Genomic DNA, 22,704 nt, shown 5'->3' with positions numbered 1-22,704 from the left:
ATGCTCCAATCCCTCAATCATCTTAGTTGCCCTAGGTTGGACTCTCTCCAGTAGTTCCCTGTCTCTCTTGAACTGGGGAGCCCAGAACTGGACACAGTATTCCAGTTGCGGCCTCACCAGTGCAGACTAGAGGGGGAGAATGACCTCCCTCCCTCGACCTAAAGCACTGTTCCCCTGTGCAGGCAACGGGAACATCCCAGCAGGGTTTAAGACACGCCGGCAGCGATTCGCAGCACAGGTCTCCTTTGGAGGACGGCAGAACAATTCCACGCGCAGTCCGTACGCACACAGCTCTCACACAGACAACACAAGAAAACAGTTCTACCTCTTTTCAGCTTCTCACTATTTATAGCATCACTGTAACATATAGACATTCAAATGTGCCACTTCAGGTTGAAGTGTGTCCCTTTGTGTAAAAAAAAACCAAACAAACAACTCTGTGATACACCACAGCTGTTTGAAACTACCTTTATTTAAAACACGTGTATATGGCTTTTCATTGGCAGTTGTAAGATTCATCACTGAAATTTAAGTGTACAGCTTGCAAAGATGTACAAATACCATTATTTATTTGTTTCACAGAACTCTCAAAAATTTTCAAATATTTTAAAAGGGGTAACTGAGTATGTCCCTCTCTGCAAGCTGGTAATTCTACAGAAGGGTTACTGTTTTGACACTGACCAGAAGAAATTAAGAGTCCCCCTTTACTGCCTTGAAAATTCCAGAAGCGATGACTTTGTATGTGCAAGATAGACGTACACAACACAGGGGACCATAGAAAATGCCCCTAAGAAACAGGTATGAATATAGAGATTTACACCTAGAAAATAAAAAAGTATGCCACAACAGCATAAGGAGAGGTGAAACAATGAATGCAAAATGTCAGTTTAATATTGGATTTTTTTTTCCTCCAGGACTCTCAGCACCAACAAGGGCGAGCGGATGCCTGAGAATGACTGAAAATAGGGAGAGGGGCTATTCCCCCAATATGGAATGTTCTAAATAAATCCTCACAGGGAGGCAGGCACTTGTTTCCAGTTACCACCATAAAGCACCAGGAACACACACGGATGCATTAGCCCACCCTACACCTCTGACTTCAGGCCCCAGGTCTCCTCTGCCTCGCACAGGGAGAGGTCAGGGCTGCTCTCACAGTTTTTGGCTACACCTCCACATCACTGAATTTGAAATGCGAGTATTGAAATAGCATCTTCTAAAATACTTGCTTATCCCGGCCTCATTGGGTTGATAATTTGAAGACATACTTAAACACACGGATAGATAAATAACCACTTAGCTTAAGAAACCTAGATGTAAACAAGAATCAAGAATTGCCCTGCTAATTCCCACATGTAAAAGGCACTTAAGTTTTCCAGACTTCTAAGAATATTCTATTTTCTGAAAGTAATAAGGTATTCAGGATATGCCTGAATGTCATTAAATATGACAAACATTTTTGGAGAATCCACATCATCGACCACACTGTCGTACAGGTCAGTAGGATCTGCTGGGTCTTTTGGAGGTGGAGTGATGAGGCCTTTGCTGCCAGTGCAGTACTGCCCAGTGAGGACACGAGCCAAGTACATGTATCTTCTGCCATTCATATCCGGTCTGGAATAAGTACTCTGAGCAGAGTAACTCGCATCAACAGCAAAGTACGTTCCATTTCCAATGGCTGCAGCTGTTTGGAAAAACAACATTTTCAAATAGAGTTAGTGTTCTTATTCCCACAAGAATCTCTGAAGCTCCCCCTTATTTTATTTTTTTTTTTTTTTACTCTGCAGAAGTTATAAATTTGGTTAGAGCTTAATCAGCAAATTCCAGTAATAATCCTTTTTATCAGAATCAAATATGAATCCACTCAGATGTCAGCTAATTATCAACACCCAGGTTTCGTCTGCCCTTTCCTATGGGGAAAAGGGTTCATCTCTGTGTTTAGCCTTGGTGTTCAGCCTGCAATCCATCAAATTGCAAACCTTCAGAGCCTTTTCAACTTAAAACTACTATGTAATTATAACTACAGTTTTCTAGTTACACCACTTCTGATTGATTGTGCTGTCCTTATCTTTGGGGGCAACAGGAGAATTATTTCTTCTACCTCTACTTTGCTACAAGCCTTTGTATAAGAAGAGAAGAGATACCAGCAGCTAGCGGTTGGTATCTCAGCTGAGGATGCTCAACAGCAGCCCTTGCTCCTTTCTGTAGGCAGATCATACAAAATATCTCTCAAAAGCTGCCCAGGCTTGATTTCAGAGTAGGCAAGATTTTCCTAATACCCTCTAGATGGTGGCATTCATCAACATGGGATTAATTGAACAGGTTAATCCCTCTATCCATATAGATTACACTCTGGAGTTGTTTATCATTTTATTCTCCAACTTTATCCAGTCTTCATATCGTGCTAACAGCACTCTAACATCAACATTCCCTAGTACTCCATACGTGTCTAGGAAATTAACTGCTTTGGGTAATGACTCACCGTTTTTTCCAGCAAACCCACGATTAAATCCATTGTAGTTGATGGTGCTCAACGAGGATGCAGCTGTCCCATGAAACAGCAACTTCTCGTTACTTTGATACTTGTTCTTTTTACAGAGAGATTTTTTTTTAATTTGGTATGTCTGCCAGAGGAAGGGATTTTGTATTCTTTCAATCTGCAAAGTTACAAAATAGAACTATATTTATCCTAGTAGAGACCAATATTTATCACAGCAGGAAAGCATTAAAACCAAACCAAACTGGAAGAATGACAGTGACTTTCACTATGCCCTGTTAGTGTGTGGTTTGGGTTGGGGAACCGAATACCTCGTCAAAAGGTTCGTCATTGAGCCTCGTCAAAAATCAGAAACCCAAGTAGCTTATAGGAGGTTTTCACGATGGATAATTTCGGGCATACATTTGTCTTGCCTGGTATTCCAGGTACACAGGCAATCGTGGTAGCTCTGCGTTGCCATTTTTAGGAACGGGCTGTTGTACCACTGCTAGAGGCAATGATAGCAGATGCTTTCTGTACATCTTAATCATCTTTACTGATGATTTTCTCACTAAAAAGTAGCCTGTAGCGATAGCACTATGTTGAATTTAAGTTTCTCTTCCAGATCTCAGCTTGGAAGTCAAAATTACTTCCTTTACTGTGTAGCTTAGCAACCCCTAAGAAACTCCTATACAAAAATAAGCTGGTGGGAGGATAGATGTTGCTGGCTCCCTATGCCAACAACGTGAATATAGCTTAGGGGAAAACAATGTATCTGTGTCTAAGTACAATCTTAAAGGCATTGCTGTAACAGCTTTCCATTTTCAATGGCAAAAGACCTCATGTCATTACCTGATTTTTTCCATTCTACACTAATATTTTGTTCTATTTGTGTCTTAGTGACCATGCTCATTGAAGGTCAGGATGGAAGATAGAAGAAAATTTGTCAAGCATATATTCTCACTCTTCATTTCATTGCATCTTCTCCTATTTATCACTCATCCTGATTCTGAATAATTCCATCTTCTCCCTGGCAATTAAATCTCTGGGTACTGTGTTGCAGACTTTTCAATAAGCAGAATCAAATCTTGACACTTTGGTTAAAACCAACACTCTAGCCTGAAAGGCTCTGGGACTGCTTTATGGCCAGTCTGCAAGGACTTTATATTTTCCTTTGAATTCTGAATGCATTTGCTTATGCTTCCATTTCAATATAGAATTTCCTAATTGGAAATACCACATTAACTAGCGAGTACCACATTAGTTGAACATAGAGTCAGCCCAAAAAACAATGGTCACTGTTTTTGTATTATTAGAAGGCAGAAATGGTAGAGCAACTCTTAGGAAATTTGATTTGATTTAAATCCATCCTGTAGAGTGCTGGGGAGACTGACATATGAAAGGTGTAACAGGTTGCAAGCAACTTACAAACAGGTATTTAGAAAGTATATTAATGTTTTCAGCCCAAGAATTCACTTTGTTTCCCCCATAGGATATCACCTTCTCTATGACAAAGTTGGGACAGGTTTTCTTAAATCTGTTCTGGACTTCCACGTATTCCCGACTCGATGGCTTGAGATTCACCAGTTTGACTCGTTCCTCTCGCATGTCTTCCCACTGCGCAGGGAGCTCTATTGACTGCTTATCTGCAAAAGAGAGATTGCATTACTACCACAGATATCTAGCTCAGTTTTGTAGGAACATCTTACAGAACAACTGCACAGAGGGCTGAGAGGATAGTACCTTATACAATACTTTATTCCAAGAATACTCTGTCTCTTCAATAGATCACTACTCTGTAATGCACTGTTAAGACTTTGTAATTTCTCTAGTTGAATTATCCCCATACCAGTATCTAACTAAAACAAGTCTGAAAACCACAGAAGAATTTCACGCATTCTTCATACACCACTTCCTTTGTCAGACTTCAGCATGAAATCTGTGCTCACTAGCCACAAACATATGGATAATATTTGTATTTAAAACAGATGTTCTGATTTCAGTCATACCTGCCACTAATTATGAAGCTAAAACTGCTGGAGGGGAAATAAAAAGCTATTCTTACTTCTTTGGAATATCCAAGTTTGCATTTATCACAATCATCATTCTATATTCACTACTAAAGGTTTTTTTATTAACAAAGCTGTAACTTACCTTCATTCTTTGGCACACGTTGAATGTTTAGAGTTCTTCCTTGGTCATCAATAGCCTGTAGATTATTCAGATCCACATTGTAGTTGTTCTTGCTAATTCTGACAGTAAGATGTGGTTTTTTAGCTATTTTGGCATCCTCCAGCTGCATATTTGTCAGTTTATCAAAAGCAACAAAGCTACCATTGCTTCCTGGATACCTCCATTCTACCAGGTTATAAACAAGTTCTGCCTTGGATTGTTCTTCTTCAGTATCCTTTATTTTTTGGATCATTTTTTGAACTTCCACAGAAACAAAGCAGACATCCCTGCTAATACCAGAAATTTTGATGTGATGGGGGGAATGTTTATTTTCAAGCTGAATGGTAACATGCTTTCTTCTCTGGAGATCTGCCAAAGCGTCAATTTGCCTCTCATCAAAATTTTCAATTAGCTCATCTGAAATAATATTTTCAAACTGTTCCTTTAAAATTAAATTCTTTATCCATGATTCAGTTGCATCCACATTTTTTTTGCTTTCTCCACAAATCTGAAATGTGGCTAAATCAACTTTCTTCTCCAAAACCACAGGCTTTTTCTTCTCAGTGAGTTGGGTTCTGCCCCCTGAAAATACTGTGAAGAAACACGTGTTAATTACTAGTTTTAAATAAAAGATCTTTAGTTATATGTGCCCATGGCACAAGGAAGACCCACCTACTTATATATAAACGTAGATACCCACGAACCTGTTATGGAGGAATCTGAACTTTCTCTTTTCTTCATGCTTTCATAAAAGTCTCTGAGCATATTTGCCTGGAAGATGATGATTTTAATTTTTTTCAAATGCTGTACTGATGTTTTGGTTGCAAATTCCACTATAGCATCCAACATGTCATCAGCTACCTTTGCTGGACACTGTCCTGCTTGACCTAAACAAAAATAAAAGGCACGTATCAGTGAGCGGTACTTAAATCAAGGCAGTGTCTGAAAACAGAGAGAAACAGACTGTGTCCCCAGCTCACAGACTGGTGTCCCTCTCTCCACCCCTACTATGCTTTCTGGCCAAAGCCCCAGGCTTAACCTCAGCTCTACACCTAAGCCTGTGAGCTCCAGGAGCTGACATCCTACACACACCCAGGAAGCCCTTCTGGGATTCATCCCTGTTTACTTTGAGACTTCAAGAAGCACTTCAGCCTTATCATCGCTACTCTATCCCCATCTTTAAGCTGGGTACCAAAGTAAAACAAAATCAAAATCAGCGGAGGATTTCGGCACAAGCTTGCAGTGTATTTCAACATACGAACAGGAACACCAAGCTCAAAACGATTGCTTTTATTCCCCTACAAGCCTGAAGTGCAACCTAAAGCTTATCCTAAAATGCTGATGGGACGCCTGCCAATTTCAGCCACAGCATCCCTTGGACAGCCATGGTGACACCAGCATGCAGAGGATATTGGCAGTCCAGGGGACCTGCCATAACTATCACTGTGGACTCCAAACACCAGCTCCGACCCTAACCTGGCATGCTGAGCAAGGACCAGCTCATAATTTTGTTTTCCAGTCAAGGGGAGCCTTGGCCTGAGAAGGACACCTTGCTTTCTTCAAGCCCCGCTCCCCAAGCTAACCAGAAGCTGAAGCCAAATAAGCTGGCCTGCCTCGAGCCCTCTGCTGGAGCAGGTAGGCTGAAACAAGACCTTCAAAAGGTGTAAACTGCAGGTATTCTGTACTCAGCCCACAATTTCCATAGATGGCCAGACAAGGTTTTTGTCTCTGGACAACTCCATCTTTCTTTGCCTACAAAGCCCAACCACAGCCTTTCTGTGTGGCTGAAATCCCAAAGCAAGGTCTACAGGAAGTCTGAAGATGATAAGGGGAAATAACACTCAAGGGTTAATAGCAGGGCCATTGCTTGGCTTAAGCTGTGTATCTATAGCCTAAAGCCATTGCCAAGGTGTTTAGGCAAAGAAAGGATGTGTTGAAACCATAAAGTGGTCACATCGGCCTCGATGGGAGATAAGGGAACAACTGGTATTCAGTTGTCCTGACAGAGTGATCATCTGGTTTCCCAACCCTGAGGCCTGGAGCAATACATTAACATTAAAAGCGAGAGGTACACAGCAAGGAAGACATGGCCTTCATCCGAGACCCTGGCCCACGACCACCAGGAGACACTGCGCATGTGCAGCTGGGAGGAGTTAGAGGCGGAGACTATGGAAATGATTTCTCATAACTCATTGTAATAAAGACCACCTTTTCGGGGAAAGGTTATGGATATGTATAGGCACCCCTTGAATATGTAAGATCTGATTGTAGAAATCCTAAGCTAACTGCCGCGGTAGGTGCACACAATTTTGGTGGGGCGACCCCCCCGTGCTGCCCGGCGCTGAATAAACATACCTACTTTACAACCCCACAGGTTGTGGAGTCTGCTTTCCGCACGTCAAAGAAAGATTGCAGGGTGGCCAGCTGAGACACACAGTCTGTTTTGGGGCAGAATCTCTTTTATGGAGCCATACATTTTCTTCAGGTGCTCTTGCTCAATTAATATTGACTGTAATATTTTTACTTTGGAAAAAGCAGCATTTTTGAGGCGTGCAGGTGGTGTTTGAACTGACTACAGTGAACCTTCACAAATCACGGTTTACAGAGTTTCTTGCACAAGTTTACAGTTATGCATATTAGAGGTATTAACTTTGTCCCACTTTCTGAACTACCTCTGTCACAGCCCTCATCGCTTTCCCAAGAAAACACAAACCTGTTCCAATTGCTGGGAAGGAGACAGATTTGTACTTCCTTCGCTCACACTTTTCAAGCACAACGGAGACCTGACTCTTCACATCGTTACCGCTTATCAAGTGCATGATTTTCTTGCACAACAGTTTTCCACCTTGTGTAATAACCATGCCATTTTCAGACAACCCAGCTAGAAGAGAGAAGATAAAAAAGAAGACATAACATTTTCAAAGTGGCTACCTCTTCTGATAAGACAGCTGGTTATATTGATGCTAGAAGTGGAAAAAGTGAAGAGAAATCCACTGTGAGCTATATTATCCTGGTTTTGCAGAATTGCTTTGAGAAAGAAATTCAAGTAATTGTGTGTTTTCTAATTTCCCAATATCTCTGCTGTAAAGTAGTTTCCTATTAAGTACAACTTGAGAATTTACATTGAATTTCAATATAGCGCACTTTTATTTAAAAGCACGCAAATAGAATGTGCACAATTCCTTTATATGATAAATCCTTTCTTATGCCACTTATTCCTTGAAAGCTCTAACTATTACTCCACAGAAGAGCTGAATGATTAAGGTAATACCATTAAGATAAAGACCAACTGATCGAAGAACTGTGGTACGGAATCTTTAAAGAGACATTTGTGTTTTTTCAGAGCACTCACGTTTGATCACAAACACCTCAAAATGGAGTCACATTGTGAGGATGAATGGATTGATGAACAGAGTTACACACCAGTTTGCTGGTCACAAAGGTAACGACTGACTGTAAGATGCTCTGCATGCGCTGGGATCAGGCTGATAACAGGGAGAGCCTGCAGAGCCAAAGGCTGGGAAAAATATCCAGGAAACCCCATCCTGAAAGTTAACTTCTGGACTCAGAGCAGGAACATCTTGTTTATGAAACCAGAACGTGTTCCTTTCTGCGCTCGTAGAGGCCAACCACAGCGAGGTGGGATTTTACTGCTCTATTGGTGTGGCAGAACGCAGACTACAGAAGAACTCGTGATCAGGGCGATAAGCAGAGTTACATTATTTCAATAAAAAATAATTACGTATTTGTGAATAGAAGCCCAGATTTGCTACTAGCTTTTAAAAGCCAGCCCTGCACATGCTTACACCCAAAGACAGTCTTCTGCCACTTTGTTCAGTTTCAAAACTTCACCTCCCTTGTAGCTGACAATACAGGAGCTTAAAAACTATGCTCAAGTCTATAGGACTGTTTCTGTTCTTAAGTCAAGAATAATTTCAAGGCTAAGGAACTTAGATTACATTAATCTCCCAGCACTTATTAGCATCAGAAAACTGTAACCATTTTCTGTTCAGCTGTAAAAATTCTCAAAGTAGGTATCCAAACAATAACAGGACTTTTCAAAATTCCTTAAAGATAAAATAGTTATACCATCAGAGTAGGGTATTATAAAATAACTTCAAGTTTTCAGAGAGAACAACTAAAAAACTCCAAACTTAATCAACAAAATGTATGTTTTAACGTACCATATTGAGCACATTCTTCTTCTACCTGGGAACCAGCAGCATCCATAATTGCTTTGAAGACCCCTTAAATTATACAAAAAATAATATACATTCATTAAATCAATGTAGCTATTTCAACTTAAAACTCTACTCAACTTCTGTACTCCACAAATACCCCAAATTTGGGATAAGATCCCACAAAGTGCAAAACCTTGTCAGCTCCCCCAAGTACCCTCCATGACACACTGCACTGGCTGCAAAGAGAACACCGCCTTTGTTATTGATTAGAAATCATTAAGAATAACTCCTATTTCGTCGTTTCACTAGCCAGTAGTATGTCCCTCACCAAACTCTCCGACTGCTTTGCATTGTATCATTTGATGTTTTTCATGCTTGCAACTCACGTCGTCACCAAAGAATCCTCTGCTTCTTACAGGTCAATTTACTTACCCAGGGCTTTGGCTTACAGTGAAACATATCAGGACAAGAGCAGTTTTTCAGAATTACATTCAAGCTAAATATTCCCTTTTCTTTAAGCATTTCTGTTTTTAAACAAGAAAAATCTGGTCAGGTGCCTTCTGTTTGAGTTGCTTGGAAACTAAATGGAATATTCAGGACACATTAAAAAAAAACTGTTTAAGATCTATTTCCTGACTAATTACAACTCTCTCTCCTCTGAAAAATACTTCATAAAAGTTTCACATAGGGACAAATCTTTCCCCTATCTCCTTCTAAAAACTAACCCAAACTTATCAACTAAAGACCTACATATTGAATAAAGTACCTGTTGTGGCATCAAATGTTGAATTTGTTATGTTTACAATAACCTCTGTATCCTCCTTGGTAATATCTCCACTAATTACTTGGAGTGTAACGGAACCAATTTGCATTTCATGAACTCCCAATACTTCATTTGAAACAGGCCTAATGAAACCTGCAAGGGAAAATTAAAACACCTTAAAACACTTTTCCTCTAGCTTGGGGTATTATTCTGTTCCACTGATGGAAACTTCAATTTATCCTCTTAAGGAATATGCTCTGGATCAGTCTGATGGACTTAGAGAGCCTCTGCTTTTCTCTTTACTCCATTTCTGGAAGAAGGAAGGTGCAGTATTCTTCCCATTTAAATACTGTGAAAGCGAAACCATTTCTATTCCTGTAAATTCACGCAGTACAAATTCAGAAAGGACTCTTGGGGTTATCTGATCTGACTAGCTCTGTTTCAGAGCTTCCTGAATCAACTCTTACAGGAAATGGAGTATCCAGCTTAAGCACTGCTGGTAATACAGATCCCATTGCACTACTTTTGGATTTTGTAATTCATTTTTACCCTCACAGATATAAAACTGTTCCTTACTTCTAGTCTAAACTTATCTAGTTCATATTTCATCTGCACCCTCTTAACTTCCATCTCACTGATACTCACAGCAACTGAGAAGAAAGAGCTACGTGCTCCTACGAATAAGCCTCTGCCGTTGATGCAGTTCGCTCATGTTTTTGCTACTGTGTCACACTACAGTCAATTAATAAATGGAAGGGAAATTATCCATTCTGTATATCTCTATATAGGAGATTAAAAGTAGAGAAATACATGTTATTTATGGCTTGTTTGGCAAAGTGATACCAAGTTCTTGGACCCTTTAAGTAGGACAAACTGATGGTTCTCCTACCAGGATATCCTCTTCCATGCGGTAAGACTAGCCTCACAAGGAGATGAGCACGCCCTCAACAAATGAAATTCCTCTTTAAGATTTTTACAAATGGAGTTTAAGAATGCCAGTCCATTAGGAGAAAAAAAAACCCACTCTGTGTCTTGATGACATTTCATCTGTTTCCTGAGACGTATAAAACCACTTTACAGCATTTACATTCTCCCTCGTGTCCCACCTCCTGCCCCTACACAACTTACTTGACCGCGGTGCTGCAGCATTGCAACTTTCAGCTACCCTACGCTCTAGTTCAGTGGTAAAAGCCTAAGAAGAGAAAAAAGGTACCAAAAATAGCTTTTAGGAGTTTACGTACCAAATATTTCTACAATTAACAGTCACATAGCTCTTGCTGAGCCATATGACACATTTTAACAGGCGCGTTTAGTTATCATTAACAACAGCGGAAGCCTCAGGGTGGACAGTGTGATAACAGAGACTGTCTTTGCGTTGCCAGAACTCCTCTGTCAAAAGATGAGTGAGGATCTACAGGTATTCACAGTGCCAGCAGTGAGGCCAATTTCATCTGCAGCTTGTGTTTGCTGACAGTTTATATTCCAGAGACACTGAATGACACAATGGAGAGACATCCCACTGTCGCCAGCCCACAGCAGTAAGAAAGTGCTAAACTATTCCCTTGAGAAAGCAATGTAACTAAAATATATTATTAACGCATAACTAGAACAGTATGTAACATAGGCAGCTTTGTTCCTGCGAAGAACTACCTGAATGTTATCCAGATCTTTTGGACTCAAGAGAAAATGAACTTCGTGGAGAGTCTTCCAAGTGTGATTACTACTGAACTTGAATACCATATCAAACATTAACTCAGAAACGAGGGTTTTAGGAAACCCAAATCCTCCAGTTCCAATAGCTGGGAAAGCGATTGAATTCAGTCCAAGTTCTTCAGTTTTCTCCAAGCAGGAATGGATTATGCCTTCTAGGATCTGTAAACACAGCAAAGATCCACAAGAAAAAAAAAAAAACAAACAAACCAACAACAGACATCATTTATTATTATTAGTTCCATAGAGACTGTGCTGGTATGAGGAAAAGCCCTCAGCACATCACGGCATCTTTAAGGTCACTCAAACAAAAGCAAATGGAGTCTAGTCATCTAAACTAACTATTTTAAATCCTGAAACTTCAGGATAGGATCCCAAATAAATCTGTTTTCAAAATGAATTTTTTTTTTTTTTTTTTAAATAATTAAAACGTACCTTCAGGTTCTGTCCTTTTAATCCATCCCACGGGGGAACTATGGCGTGAAGCACATACTTGCAGGCCAGAGCACATCCAGTGGTGCAAAGCACGCTCCCTTCATCAGGAAGCACACTATTTCTATCTATTTCTTTGTCAAACTCTGCTTCAAGCTCTGGTCCAGCCTTTGCCAGCAAGGCTTTGCAAAGAGGGCCCGTGCCAAAGTTCAGATCTGTGCCAACACTGTTGACGACAACATCCGTCTGCAACAAAATTGCAACGAAAATATCTATAGCCAGACTTCAAGGGCATATACCCATCCACCAAAGCAATGCACAGCAGGAAAAACAAGATGCCAACAGACAAATAACCTGGTTTTCAGCACAGCTTCTGCATACTGAGTATTCCTGGACTTGTAGGAAACCTATAGTAGGCAGCATCAGACCCACTGTGGGTACCGACACCAGAGGTATCTACGTGAGAGCAGGTGATCCATCCATCCATCCATCCATCCATCCAGAGCTGGCAAGCCCTCAGTGGAGGCAAGGCTGTGACTCACCTCACTCTGAGCAGACGCCAGTGTCTGGGCAGGTGAAATAAACTCAATGGAGAAAGTTTAAATGTCCCCTTTCCTCCTTTTCACTGACATGGGACTCTCTACACCTTACCAGAAAAGCAGCATCTCATACCGCAAAACGAGGTGAAGGGAGATGGCTGTGCTTTCATGAAGTAAAACAGGCAAAGCCCCAAAGCCTGTTGTTTGCTTTGCAGTTCCACTGGAGGTCTTTTAATTACAAAGTATTTTAAATATGCGTCATACTGAGGTTTTTTACATCTACTATTGCTCTTTCGTTGAAATAGGCTTTTACAGACAACAAAATAACAATGGAACCAACTAATATTGAAAAAATAGGACAACAATAATAATATAGGGAGATTTTTAAACACCAAAGGCAGAAAAATCAAGGGCAGTTGAATGAGATGCACTTTGCATCACCGAACAAATAAAATATACGGGACAGAAACTACATCAGAGCTGTAAATTGAGTTTTGATGGTCTAGATGAGTAGCGGTTAAACTCTTTGTTAGCAAAAAGAATGAAAAAAACAAAACAGGGGACAAAAATAAGTAGAATCAGGTCTAGACTTTGACAAAACGATCTAAGCATGCACCCTTCTACAGGGCTGCTTTTCTAGAGGCCAGTAACTTCTTCATAGACTGTCTTTAACCCATCCGAAGAAAACTGTAAGAAATTAGCTGCATCCTCCCTGTTAGCATGACTCGAAACAGCAGCCCAGACAGGTGCTGATTTCCTGTAATATCCAACCAGGATAGTTACAGATCATATAAATACTTTTAGAATATATTAAGTTGCCCACTAGAAACACCTACAGAGTGAGAGATCCCAACCTGAAATCCAGCATTTTTCCACGCTTGCATCCTTGTTTAGGTAGCACATAGCTCTTGTTTACTTATGTGGCAATTGCCTTGTAAAACAATATAACCTATTGTCATTCCTTTTCTATTTGAATTTAAAGACGACATCAAGTTAGAGAGGAACCAGAAAATTAAAGACCTACCGTGGCCTCCTGAATGTTTTTCTTCTCCACTCGGATGAGCAGTCCTTCATTTGTCATAACTGTCTGCAGATCCTCTTTTCTCTTCTCCTGGCTCTCTCTCAGCTTACCGTTTCCCAGGCGTGGTGCTGGTGGTACTGAGGGTGATTTAGCTGTAAACACTGTTTTTACTGTCTCACTCAGAGCCTGAACCATTTCTTCTGCATCATCCACAAGGTGAACCTCCTTCAAGCTGCTGTCCCCCATGAATTCTTCCAAGGTCTCCTTGATGGAGGATACAATCGAATACGTACACAGTTCCAGCGGAAAGCCAAAAATCCCCCCACTTATAGCAGGCAGAGCTATGGAACGATGATTGTACATTTCGGCAAGTTGTAGGCTCTTCCTCACTGTCTTCCTTAACAAGAACACGCACTTTTCTGCTTCCTCCTTCCTCCACCTGGGCCCAACAGCATGAACGACGTTCTTGCAGGGGAGTTTCCCAGCGCCCATGATAACCGCGCACCCCGGCTGCAAAGGCCCGTTCTTCCTCACCAGCTCGTCACACTCCTGTTGTAGCTCTGGACCAGCCGCCTTCAACAGCGCGTCCGCAAGGCCACCGATGTGTTTTAAGTCTTCATTAGATGCGTTTACCACAACATCCACAGGGTAAGAGCACAAGTCAGCTTTATACACTGCTACTACAACTCCATCTGGCAGCACTTTCTTGTAGTACAGCTTTCTTTTCTCTTTATTGACAACTTCTTCATCCATCTGTCGTTGTTGTTCTTGTTCTTCTACCAGCCTAATCAAACAGCTAAATTTCTGCTTTGCCTCAAATACACATGAATCTTCCCTCTCAGCAAAGAACTCTTTGGCCCCCGGTGTATTAATTGGCACGCTTTTTAAATAAAGAGATGAGAGAATTTTTTCAAACGTGGCGACTGCTTTTGGCACTTCTGCTCTTGATCCGCTCAGGGAAATACGCAGTGTCTTGGTGTCAAAACGTACTGTCACACCTTTCTTCCTCAATTCAAGATAAACACTGGATTTTTCCTTCTCTACAAACTGCACTACCACCAGCGACTTAGCCGGGATTACCTTTTCCATGTGTGTGTTTCTATCTATAAAATCATTAAGCTTCTGATAAACTTCTGTTACGGCCTTAGAAAACCCAGAAATAATCACTTTGTTTTCTTTTCCAACAGGTTCATCAATGACTACATTTTCCTGGGGAGAACTGTACTTCTTACGCACGAAGGCAAGAAGACTACTCCACTGCTGCTTTTTAATGATCTCACCATCCTCCACATGGATGCACTTATACCGTAAGCCTGTCTTTATTTGCTTTTCTGCTTCTAAAAGATCTTTGGCAGCATGTCCAAATAGCAACACAGTATCATCCTCAAGCTCATAAAAAGCATTAATTTTCTTCCTGGTGAATAATATCTCTGACATTGGTTTATTATCTACATGCTGTAGATAGTTGAAAACATAGGGATCAATGGGAACTGATGTGCATGGCATATTTAGTATCTTTTCCAGTAAGTCAGCTTTGACTTTATATACTTCCACAGGTAATCCACACAACTGAACAGTTTTTTTTGTGTCATCGTAAAAGATCTTTAAGCACGGATATTCGTTGTGAATATTCTTTTCCAGCCCAGCATTGTTCAGAACAGCATATTTCCCTGGGATCACAGCCACAGAAATTTCTATGCTCTGTTTTTCCCTTTCACTTTGACTCATGGGTTTTTCCATGCATTTCCTCACTTCCTTCTCTGCACTGTCCACAGCTGCTCTGTTGCCCGCAATCACCACCATCTCCTCAGAAATATCAGTTATGATCAAGGCAACATCCTTCACCAATCTGTTTTTCGTATCTTTCCAGTGCACTGATTTTACTTTACATTTTATGGCCACATAACGTGCCATGATACGCGAGAACTCAGCCAAGGCATCCTGCTTCCATGTCTTGATCAACTTAATCATTGCCTTTTTCTGCTTGGAGAGAGATGATGATGGGCACAATGTAATTTCTGGGTTTGCACAGACTATCTGGGGCCATTTTAGCTCACAATGGCAAATTGCCATTTCCTGGTTTATGTCTTGCATCAGTTTAGCCTGCTTTTGTAAAAACTGCCAGACATAGGGATCGAGTGGCACCCCAATGGGGTCTGGCATCTTGAAAGCTGGTCTGTCTTCTCCATAGAGAGCTGTTCTCAGGGAGTGGTAATAGGGATGCACAGAGATCGGTTTCTGTTCCAGTAAATGCTGCTTTCCCAAGACAGTGTTTAGATCTAAAACACAGGACACACACATATAAACACATATATACCATTAACTTTAAATCAAGCAAATGACTCTGTTGTTAAAACTATTACCTTGACTAATATACATTTTTTTTCATTTGAAAGAGCTATTTTTATGTCCTGATTTCCAAATCACTGTGGAGGGGACAAGGTAAGGGGACTTGACTCCAACTACTGCAGGAAATATGCTTGTGCCTGTATTTATCTGCTACACCTTGCTCTCATTTCCTATGGAAATTCCACCACAGAGCAGGGCCATATCGACGTTCTACTATAAAATGCTCCTTACCCTCAAGCTGCTTTTTTTTTGCCATTTCAGTTGGAGTGGACAAAGGAAAGGAATTATAATATTGGCAGGGACTTAAAAATTACACTACAGTGATTCAAATTACATATTAACTTAATGTACAAAATATTCTTAAGCAAATTCTGAGAGTCAGAAGAAAAACAATCACCTGGCAGATACCTTTAATTAAAAGTAAAGGAATTTATTAAGTCAGGAGTCTCCTAACACAGATATAATTACTATGGGTTGTGCTGGCACAAAAACGGGACAGTGATTAAACAGAGAGAATAGTAACAAGATTGTTCTTTAGCTCTATTCTACCTGATAACCAATATATCTGACCTTAATTAGTTTCTGAAAGTTAACTGCGATAGCTGAAGTCATTGACAGATCCTGCTTCCTCTACCTGTAAGTACAGTTAATGTTGTATTGCAGATAAAAACCTCTGTAAGCGGTGAATGGGAGCAACCCATGCAGAAAGCAGGTATTAAAATGAATCTTTAGTTGCATAAAAAGTCCCCAGAGAGACTCTGAAACCCTGGACGTGCAGCAGTATTCCTAAATCCAGAGCACTTCCCAGGAACAGGACAGTGTACGCTGGCTTTAGAGACAGTAAGCTTCTCCTAATGCTCAAACTTGCAGTGATTTTCTTTCAGGTGCACCACCTGGGAGCACTTTGGTCAGGCAAAGGACAGCATTACCTTTGTGCTCACAGAAAGTAATGATGGCTGCGTTCTTCTCGGGGAAGAGCTGGACGTCTGACACAGGCCCCCCTCCATTCTGCGGACTCTGAAAGTAAACCGAGATGCAGTCTGTGGAAACGCTGGCCGGTACGTTTTCAGCCTTGATGCTCCGGGTCAATTCAAGAAGCCTGGCAGTTATTTTCAATTCTTTAACTCTCTTGTTTTGTGAACACTTCTTGACAAATTCTTCAGTATCTGTAAACAGAAGAACAGTGTGAACTGACCGTGTTTTCCTGAGTCGCTATCAGCCCTGGCAGAAAAATGAGACGAGTTTACTGCTCCCTGTATTTGGAGCAGAACTCTCCTTGCTGCCAAATAACTCTGTGTTGCAACAAAAAAGGGGAAATGCACACAGCCATGTTACTCTCTGCTACTCACTGCCACTATACTATACCACTATCTCTGTTCCCCTCTTATTAATCTCTTGATGAACTTCTCACTGTTTCACCGTCTTCTCAAATGGAGACTTTATATACTTCAATAATTTGCAGAATTCATCTCCGTACTCAGTGCGCTTCTAATCGTTCTCCACCTAACCCAAAATCAGACAGAGGAACGAAACATACTCATCCAACTTCAATTAATGAAGATGCCACAATTTTCTTTTTTTAGGGTAAGATTTGGATCGCAGGCATTTTCACAGGTTTCACAGAATCCTCATGATTGGAAGGGACCTTTGAGATCATCGAGTCCAACCAGAAAAAAAACCCCAAAAAAACCCCACACACAAACAAACCACAGACAGACACAACCCAACAATCTCAGGCACTAGAGCAGGCCCTGAAGTGCCATGTCTACACGTTCCTTAAATACCTCCAGGGATGGCGACTCCACCGCCTCCCTGGGCAGGCTGTTCCAGTGCCTGACCACCCTCTCAGTAAAGTAATTCTTCCTGATATCTAATCTAATCCTCCCTTGCCGCAACTTCAGACCATTTCCTCTGGTGCTGTTATTATTCACTTGGGAGTGAATGGAGCTGTATTTAAGACTTAAATCTTTCTTGAGAGACTACAGTCCAGGTACTTTTTAAAAACCGTCTGAATCTCTAACGGGAGAAGAATCAAGCTCTGAAAGCTATTACTCGTACACACACATGGAAATGAAGGACGGCGTTCATCCTGTCTTACCAATACTTTTTATAAAGGTAGCTACGGCAACATTTCTTTCAGGTATCACTTCCACGGTGAAGTCATCATCTACTGCCAGGCCGCTGATGCTCTCCAACAGCATGCTTAAGCATTTTAGGTTGCATCCTTGTATGTTTTCAAACACCACTGAAGGTGAGGTCTCCGCGGACTTTTCTGCGACATTCTTTGCAGAGCCAACTTCCTCCTGGAGCTTACTGTTCGGAACAAAACTCTCTGCTTCCTGCGAGGCTTCTGCATCATCTGCAACAGAAAAAGAAGTAAGCCACATGACATATCAGTACACATTTTCTGGAATAAACAGATTTTGCTTACCTTTTCTCTCCTTTACCAAGAAGAGAGATCATCTAACCAAATACTGCAGGGATCCAAAACAGACCAGATGCAACATTCTGTGGGTCTGCAGGCAGTCTCTTTGGTGGCACAAAAATAGCCATGAGTAAACAAGTCCAAGGTCACTGTTATGTCTCCGTGTAGGAGATGTGAATAAAATGAAAAAAAAAAACATTGAGATAATTGGCCACAGCTGCTCAGGCGTTTGTGAGGGTTGTGAGAGACCCTGCAGCCTCTGTATCGGTTTCTTGGGTGTAAAAAGCCCAAACATAGCTTGGGACATCCACAGGCACCATAGGCCACCAGTAGCTCTGCGAGACTCGATGCAAAGCCTCCTGATGACCATGGTGCTGCACCATCCCCATGGCATGACAGCGCTGAAGGACCCACATGCACAGAAAGCTGGCACACGGATGCAACAGAATTTCACAGATAGAAAATATAACAGGGGTTGCCCACCAAGTACCCCAGAAGTCCAGTGGCTTCCAGAGGAAGGCACATACATCTCCAGCTTTACAGACAGATGAGGGTAGAGGAGGGAAAGAACCTCCAAATGAGAGCGATGTGCTCCTCCACATGCCTGAGTAAACCGAAAGTGTCACCCAGGTGTGTGGTGACACAACTGTCCTACACATCATGGAAAAAGGCAGTCACAGAGCGCTGCAGGGTGGCAGGGGACAGGCACAGGCCAAAGGGCACCCCAGGGTGCTCAAGATGGCCATTACTCGCTATCAAAGGCAGCTCTTCACTCCTTGCCCCAACAAACACAAGCAGGAGCATAAGCCCCTCTCAGTCTCGTAAATCAGCACATTCCCGCACCATGGCTGGGAGACGAGCATCCAGTGAAACCCTGGCAGTCACCGCCTTCAGTGGGGCCACCATCTCTGGCTGTAGTAGAGGACACATACAACTGAGGGGAGAGGAGCTTGGTGGAGCAGTTGTACACCTGACCAGGGACGTGGGGGAAGTAAGGCCTCTTACTTGCTTTTGGTCAAGAACACACAAAAATTCCTGAATCCTGGGATAGCATCCAACAAGCTGGCCGTGGGGGGCAGCCCCAAGGAGAGAGACAGACATGGGGTGGGAAGGCTTGAGCAGGTGGCATCACAAACAGGGCTGGCAGGGCAGCTCTGCCAGCTCACAGGGTTTACAAGGTCTCCTGAGGTACAACAACTGATACCAAACCCATAACATTTTCAGAAGACAGCTGCCTTTGGAGGCCTACCAGCATGAGCCCGACAAGAGGAAAACACAAGAAATAACCACAGAATCAACAGCTCTATGGATGCTAGTTATTGATTTCTAGATCGCTAACAGGAATCATCTGCTCCGCTATGTCCAATGAAGAAAGCACAAAAAGCACAAAAAAAGCCAAAACCGAGAGCTAGGCTGACCCAATGAAGCAACCAAGAGCAGCATCTAGAGATTTTCAGGGTCCTCTCTAGTATAACCAAAAAACAGTAGATGGCAGCTTTGAGTACCTAATTTTGAAAGGAGGAAAACCACCCAAACCAGCACTGAACAAGACTTCATACAGAAAGGAAAAGATAGGGGGGTAATTATTGAAGAACTTCGTGATTAACCGGTCTGTCCCGGGGCTGACTACTTTTCACAGATGCAGGTACATTTGGGTATGCAGTACTGTTTTCTAGACTGCTTTCTGAATCATAAAGCTCAGCAGAGGACCTAACCGAGGTCACCAAGGTGCTGGGGAGATGCATCGTTTGCCTTTACAGACTCTCCTCGCTGTAGGGAGCTCAAAGACACCGGTCTGGGCTTAAGACCTTCAGTGTAGGTGTTTCTACGTAGATCTTATCTTAGAGCAGTTATGCACAAAAAGGGAACTAAATCCTTCTCTGGAGATGCTCCTCTGATTTTTAACCTAAAAAGGCTTATTTTAGAAGCTAAAACCAGGCGCGTGGTCTAAGTCTGGCACAGTGAACTCCATCCTTGGTGATAGAGTCTGCAGTGTCCCTGGCCAGATTTCCTTCCCTGTCTCACCTGAGTCAGGCTGCCAAACTCGGAAACTGTCAGCATAACTCCCCACAGAACTGGAGCTGGGTGTGGAGAAATCACCAACACCTTCATTTTATGAAGAATCAGAAGTAAGAAGTATGAAGTACACAGAGTGATGGATAATATTTTACCTTTTGTTGGAAGGTTGCCCATGGAATCCAGAGCCTAAAATGAAATGAAAGCAAGATATCAGTGACTGATTTGACGCTCTCACCGCTATTTCAAAGCTCTGGTTAGGATTACAATTTTTATTCACCTTTGTGGGAACTAATTTTTCTTCAAGTGCCTCCCCTTCAGCAGCCAGTGCTGTTTCAGGCTCTGTGACAATAAACTTCAACACTCCCCTTTCTCCCAAATACAGCTGATGAGACCGTCTCTCAAGAACTTGTTGCTTCACTAAATAAAACAAACAAACAAACAAAAAAAGAACCCAAATCCAAATAGATTTACATCCAAATAGAAATACAACTAGACAATCCAAACAGAAATACAACTTCAAATTATGTAGCGCTTTCCACCATTACATTAGGACGCATATACTGTCCCACAAAACAAGCTTTAAACTCATAACACCAACACGGCACGCACAAGACTTTCCTCCTGAAAAGAAATGGAAGAGCAGCAGAAGATACTACTTCTGCAAAAACACCACCAGAGGTGCAAAGCTCATCTGCACCAAACGCTTCATGGCTGGTTGCCGGCAGGCAGACCTGTGCCAGGGCTGCAGCATGAGGGTCCCAGTACCGGCCCCACACCTTGCACACCCTCTTCCAGCCAGCGTCAAAAAAATAATGGTTTGGGGCTGCGTGTCCTGAACTTACCAGCTGGTTGAGTCAGCAACTGGGAAGCATGACAAGGCAGAAAAAAAAAAAAAGAAAAAAAGTGTGTGTATATATATATATGTATATGGTTTTATGCACATACATATATATGTGTACATTTAACACAACTGCAGCTAAATGCTTTCCACCTTGCTGCAATATAAATACATGCACACTATATACATCATCTTTTTAATAGATATATATATATCTGTAACGACAATATATATTAAGCTATATTAACATAAGCTTTATTATTCCTTATTACTAAAGGGGGCCTACAGGAAAGATGGGGAGGGGACTCATTAGGAGGGAGTGCAGCAATAGGATGAGGGGCAACGGTTTGAAACTGAAAGAGGGGAGATTTAGATTAGATATTGGGAAGAAATTATTCACTATGAGGGCGGTGAGGCACTGGAACAGGTTGCCCAGGGAAGCTGTGGATGCCCCATCCCTGGAAGTGTTCAAGGCCAGGCTGGATGGGGCTTTGAGCAACCTGCTCTAGTGGGAGGTGTCCCTGCCCGTGGCAGGGGGGTTGGAACTCCATGATCTTTAAGGTTCCTCCCAACCCAAGCCGTTCTGTGAGTCTATCCCGAATGCAATCCATAGAATATTACTGCTCATCAAAATTAATACATACGCATATACACCTGGTAGGGTGTATTTACTCACTTATAGCCTGAAGTTGTTCAAAACGCAATCTAGAGGCTAGCACTAAGCGCCCAATTTAAGCATATATATATATAAGCAAATACATATTATACATTCTATATTGCACATTACAGGATGTGTATGACATATTATACGCTATAGATGTATACGTTACATGCTAGACCGTATATATCGCATCACATACGATAATTAAGTCAGTATATATGGTTTTTTTTTTTTTTTAACTCGCAGGAACTTGCGGCTGGGGAAGTTACCGACCCCGCCGCCCTCACTCCCACAGGCGGCCGACGCACCGACCCCTTCCCCGGCCCCCCCGCCCGGGGGGAGGCGGGCAGCCCCCGGGCCCCGCCGGTCCCCTCACCCCGCCCCGGCCGCTCACCCTCGGGCTGGGCGAAGCAGACGAGGAGGTCCCCGGGGGCGGCGGCGTCCCTCAGCTCGCACTCGCCGCCGCCCGAGCGCCGCTGGCTCTTGAAGTAGCAGAGCAGCTTCTTCCTCAGGGCGGGCGAGGGCTCGGCGGCGCCCCAGTCGCCGCGCACCAGCAGCGGGAAACCGCCCGGCCCCCGGCTCGCCATGGTGGCCCCGGGCTCCTCTCAGCGCGGGCTTTCGCTTCCGTTTGGCGGCGGGGCCGCCCCGCCCCGCTCCGCCCCGCCCCGCCCCGCCCGCCGCCTTTCTCCTCAGGCAGGGCCCCCTGGGGGGCGAGGCGGGCGCTGCGCCGGGACGGGCCGCTCCCCTGCCGCCGCCTGGTCGCCACACACCCGCTCCCGGCCGGCTTCCCCCCGGGCCCGCCGGTCCCGGCGTCACACCTGAGCTCCTCTCCCCGCCGGGACCTCCTAAAACACCCAAACCTGCCTCAGGCGCTTGGAAAATGTCCCCTCCCTCCCTCTGCTGGGGCGAGGGAGGGGTAACGAGGTCCCCTGGCGCTCCTCCGCCTCCCCCCGGCCCCGAGGGGACAATCAACTGGTTGGGAGCAGCAGTGGCTTTTACTCGCCACCTGCACAAAGCCCAGTGCTACCGGCCAGGGTTTGGGCTGGGCTGGCCACCAGCCGAACCGCAAATGCTACTGACTTCTATTAACTTCTGTTGACTTCTCTTTCGCAGAAGGGAGA

The 22,704-nt window shown here is 43.0% G+C and overlaps 1 protein-coding gene across 1 annotated transcript; it reads right to left on the bottom strand.

Annotated features, from left to right (window-relative positions):
• Positions 1 to 460: 460 nt before the first annotated feature.
• LOC141463018 (protein mono-ADP-ribosyltransferase PARP14-like) lies at positions 461 to 22,170 on the bottom strand. Its single transcript, XM_074145234.1, has 17 exons — positions 21,978 to 22,170; positions 20,362 to 20,501; positions 20,237 to 20,270; positions 17,739 to 17,999; positions 16,570 to 16,806; positions 13,295 to 15,570; positions 11,735 to 11,977; positions 11,240 to 11,461; positions 10,718 to 10,781; positions 9,593 to 9,742; positions 8,830 to 8,892; positions 7,359 to 7,526; positions 5,350 to 5,532; positions 4,628 to 5,236; positions 3,974 to 4,119; positions 2,480 to 2,654; positions 461 to 1,681 (listed from the first exon to the last, which is right to left on the bottom strand). Exons 1-17 carry the CDS (start codon positions 22,168 to 22,170, stop codon positions 1,392 to 1,394), a joined length of 5,454 nt encoding a protein of 1,817 aa, XP_074001335.1. The 3' UTR covers positions 461 to 1,391.
• Positions 22,171 to 22,704: the final 534 nt, after the last annotated feature.

The sequence above is a fragment of the Numenius arquata genome, chromosome 3 (genome assembly GCF_964106895.1).
Source record: "Numenius arquata chromosome 3, bNumArq3.hap1.1, whole genome shotgun sequence".
In the NCBI taxonomy this organism is placed as follows: domain Eukaryota; kingdom Metazoa; phylum Chordata; class Aves; order Charadriiformes; family Scolopacidae; genus Numenius; species Numenius arquata.
This window is presented reverse-complemented; position numbering and strand designations above follow the sequence as displayed.